The sequence below is a fragment of the Lycium ferocissimum genome, chromosome 6 (assembly GCF_029784015.1).
Source record: "Lycium ferocissimum isolate CSIRO_LF1 chromosome 6, AGI_CSIRO_Lferr_CH_V1, whole genome shotgun sequence".
NCBI lineage: Eukaryota > Viridiplantae > Streptophyta > Magnoliopsida > Solanales > Solanaceae > Lycium > Lycium ferocissimum.
The window spans coordinates 70,621,677-70,625,831 of NC_081347.1; the positions used below are offsets into that span (position 1 = coordinate 70,621,677).

Genomic DNA, 4,155 nt, shown 5'->3' on the forward strand with positions numbered 1-4,155 from the left:
AAGGGGTTTCGATTCACATTGGTCAAACCCTTTTTAAAAAAAAAACCCATTAAAAAAAAGGGGAAAAGGGAACTTTACCCCCTATTATCCCCAAAATTTACGACACACCTTACCTTCCTATGGTCCTATTACCCCCTTAAACTATTTAAAATGAATAATACCCCTTAAACGCCGATGCCCACTCATGTTTTATAGCCGACATACACTCTCCGCCACATGTGTATTTATTATTTTCTTTCTTTTTTTTTTAAATTTTTCAGCTTACGTGTTAATTTTTTTAAAAATAAAAATAAAAAATTAAATTTTCATTTAAAAAAAATGAGTTTTAAACCCGTTTTTTTTTTAATTTGAAAATTTGATTTTTTTAAACCCATTTAAAAAAAAAAAACTAAAAAAACATGGATTAAAATATTGAATTTTCTTTTAAAAAAATGATTTTTAAAACCTTTTTTTTTAAAAAAATTGAAAATTTGTTTTTTTTTTAAACCCGTTTTTGAAAAAGAAAAAAAAATCGAAAAATGATTTTTTTTTTTAAATATGGAAAAATGGATTTGTTAAAAATATGGAAAACTTGATTATTTTTTTAAAATGTCTTTAAAAATCTTAATTTTCGTGATTTCATTTTCTTAGTACACTTTTATTTTTCAAATAAAATCCGAAAATTTTAAAAGAAAGGGATAAGGCACTGTTACCCCCCTGAATTTTATAAAATTTTGAAAAAATTAATTATTTTCTTAACATGTGGAAAACCCATTTTTTAAAACTAAATGTGGAAGACTAGATTTATTTTCAAATTTTAAGAAAATGCATTTTTAAGAAAAAAAAATGTTTTCCCCCTTTTTTTATGTTTCTCACTCTCTCAAAGAGAATAAACACACTCTCCTTGCCACATCAAATAAGCAGAATTATTTCATTTTAAATAAGTTTTAGGGAATAATAAAATAAGAAAGTTTTGGAAGGCTGTGTGAGTTAGATGCGTTAAGACAAAGAATAATGTCTTTATCCCTAAAAGAAACAAGGAATCTGCTGGATTGTTTCACAAGAGTTACTCAGAACTTTCATTTTCTCTTGCCTTGTCTAATCATAATTCTTTTTTTCCACAAACCACATGTTCATGTTTCGGATTTTCTAAACTTTAATCTCATAAGTGGACCCTTTCAACACGGTATCTTTTTTCTCAATTTTATATCTACGGCTTCCGAGTTTATATATCTTTCTCCCATTTTCCAAGTTGTATATCAATATATCTTCTATACAACCCTCTTTTTTCAGCTCTGAGTATACTAAAAACAATATTCATCTCTTATCAAACTCACAATCAACTGCTTCAGTTTCTTCAACTTGATCTTAATTTTATCTCTACTGCTTCTGTCTCTGTTTCTATTTCTCCAGCTTTCTTCCAATATTTTCCATACAGTCAGCCCTCTTTTTTCAGCTCTGAATATACCAAATATCAAGACTCTTGAAAATGGTTGATGCCTTTGTGTCATTTGCAGTTGAAAAACTGGGCGATTTCCTCATACAAGAAGTTGGCTTGCGTTTAAGTATAAGAGAGGATGTGCAGTGGCTGACTGATGAGCTGCGGTTCATGCAATCTTTCCTCAAAGATGCAGAGGAAAAGCAACGTGAAGATCAAAGAGTGCAACAATGGGTGTTTCAAATCAACTCTTTTGCTAATGACGCTGTCGCTATACTGGAGACTTACAGCTTCGAGGCTGGTAGATATAGTGACGATGGATTTGCAAGTCGTCTGAAGGCTTGCGCTTGCATCTGTAGGAAGGAGACCAAATTCCACAAAGTTGGCAAGGAGATTCAATCACTCAAGCAGCGAATCATGGACATCACTCGCAAACGAGAGACTTATGGTATTAGAAGTATTGATAATATTGCAGGAGAAGGGCCAAGTAATCGGCCAAACAATCAGTCTGCCATGGTCAATACACTGAGGAGAACTACCTCCTATGTGGATGATCAGGATCACATTTTTGTTGGCTTTCAAGATGTTGTAGAAAGACTGCTGGCTGAACTTCTCAAAAAAGAGCCTCGTCGTAGCGCCATCTCCATTTATGGAATGGGTGGATTAGGCAAGACCACTCTTGCGAGAAACCTCTACAAAACTCCTAATATAGTCTCTAGCTTCCCAACACGTGCTTGGGTATGTGTTTCTCAAGAATATAATACCCCAGATCTCCTTCGAAGTATCATAAAATCTGTTCAAGGCTGCAGCAATGAAACACTTGAAATGTTGGAAAGGATGACTGAGAGAGATCTAGAAAGTCACCTTCGGCATCTGCTGGAAGAGCAAAAATACCTTGTGGTGGTCGATGATGTATGGCATAGAGAATCTTGGGAAAGTCTGAAAAGAGCATTCCCGGATAGCAAGAATGGCAGCAGAGTTATTATTACCACGCGGAAGGAGGATGTTGCCGAAAGAGCAGATAACAAAGGTTTTGTCCATAAACTCCGTTACCTTAACCAAGAAGAGAGTTGGGAACTCTTTTGCAAGAAACTACTCGATGTTCAGGTAATGGTCCCAACAATGGAAAGGCTAGCTAGAGATATGGTGGACAAGTGTGGAGGCTTACCTCTTGCAATTGTTGTTTTGAGCGGACTACTTTCGCATAAAAAGGGGCTAGAACAATGGCAAAAGGTGAAGGACCACCTTTGGCAGAATATTAAAGATGACTCTGTTGAAATCTCCTACATACTATCATTGAGCTACAATGATTTGCCAACTGTGCTCAAACAGTGTTTTCTTTACTTCGGTATTTTTCCAGAAGATCATGTGATCCCGGTGGAAGAAATAACACGGCTGTGGATGGCCGAAGGTTTCATACCAAATGGAGAAGAAAGAATGGAGGATGTCGCTGAAGGCTTCTTGAATGAGCTGATAAGACGAAGCTTGATTCAAGTGGCATATACAAACTGGGAAAAAGTTACTCAATGTAGGATTCATGATCTACTTCGGGATCTTGCTGTAAAAAAGGCATTGGAGGTAAACTTCTTTGACATTTATGATCCAAGAAAGCACTCTATATCCTCCTTATGTCTCAGACATGTCATTCATGGTCAAGCACAAAGGTACCTCTCACTTGATCTTTCTAACTTGAAGTTAAGGTCAGTTATGTTCTTCGATAGAGATTTTTATAAGTTGGGTATTATAAACTTCCGTAATGGTTTCCAACATATATATGTATTGTACTTGGAGAATCATTCTATAGTACCTGATGCCATAGGAAGTTTGTACCACCTTAAGTTCTTAAGATTGAGAGGTATCCCTGCTCTTCCTTCCTCCATAGGCAACCTCAAGAATTTACAGACACTTGATGTCAAAAACTACATCGGAAAGCCATGCCAACTACCCCCCGAGACAGCCAACCTAATAAATCTAAGACATTTAGATGCTCCATATTCAAAACCTCTGAATCGTATAAACAAACTCACAAGTCTTCAAGTTCTTAGAGGCATTCGTTGCAATCAGTGGAAAGATGTTGACCCTGTTGATTTAGTCAATCTTCGAGAATTAAGCATGTATGAGATTAAGAAATCTTACTCCCTAAACAACATTAGCAGCTTGAAAAGCCTTAGCACTCTCAAATTGTGGTGTGAAGGTGATGAATCATTCCCAGCCCTAGAATTTCTTAGTTCTTGTCAAAAGCTACAGAAATTGGGGTTAAATGGGAGAATAGAAAAACTGCCCCCGTCAAACCCATTTCCAAATTCAATCACAATGATGATCCTTTTTAACTCAGAACTCATGGAAGATCCGATGCCTATTCTGGGAATGTTGCCAAACCTAAGGGATCTCCAATTATTAGACAGAGCTTATTTTGGAAAAGAAATTACCTGCAGTGATAACAGCTTCAGTCAACTGGAGTTCCTTGTTCTTGAACTCTTGATTCCACCTAGAAAGATGGCATTTAGCCACAAGTGCAATGCCTCTGATTAAAGGTCTGAGTATCCATCTCTGTCCAAAGCTAAAGGAGATTCCAGAGAGAATGAAAGACGTGGAGAGGTTGAAGGAAATATGCCTCTGATTTTCGGTATCTTTCTCACAATGGTAGAGGTAACAAATCTCAATCCCCTAATGATTCTTTAATTGCTTTGACTTACTCTGCCGCAGATTTGTTTGTATTAGGTTTAATTTTTATACCA

The 4,155-nt window shown here is 36.0% G+C and overlaps 1 protein-coding gene across 1 annotated transcript; it reads left to right on the forward strand.

Annotated features, from left to right (window-relative positions):
* The first annotated feature begins 1,120 nt into the window (after positions 1-1,120).
* Positions 1,121-3,949, forward strand: LOC132060273 (disease resistance protein RPP13-like). The gene has a single exon (XM_059453227.1). It carries the CDS (start codon positions 1,469-1,471, stop codon positions 3,947-3,949), a length of 2,481 nt encoding a protein of 826 aa, XP_059309210.1. The 5' UTR covers positions 1,121-1,468.
* Positions 3,950-4,155: the final 206 nt, after the last annotated feature.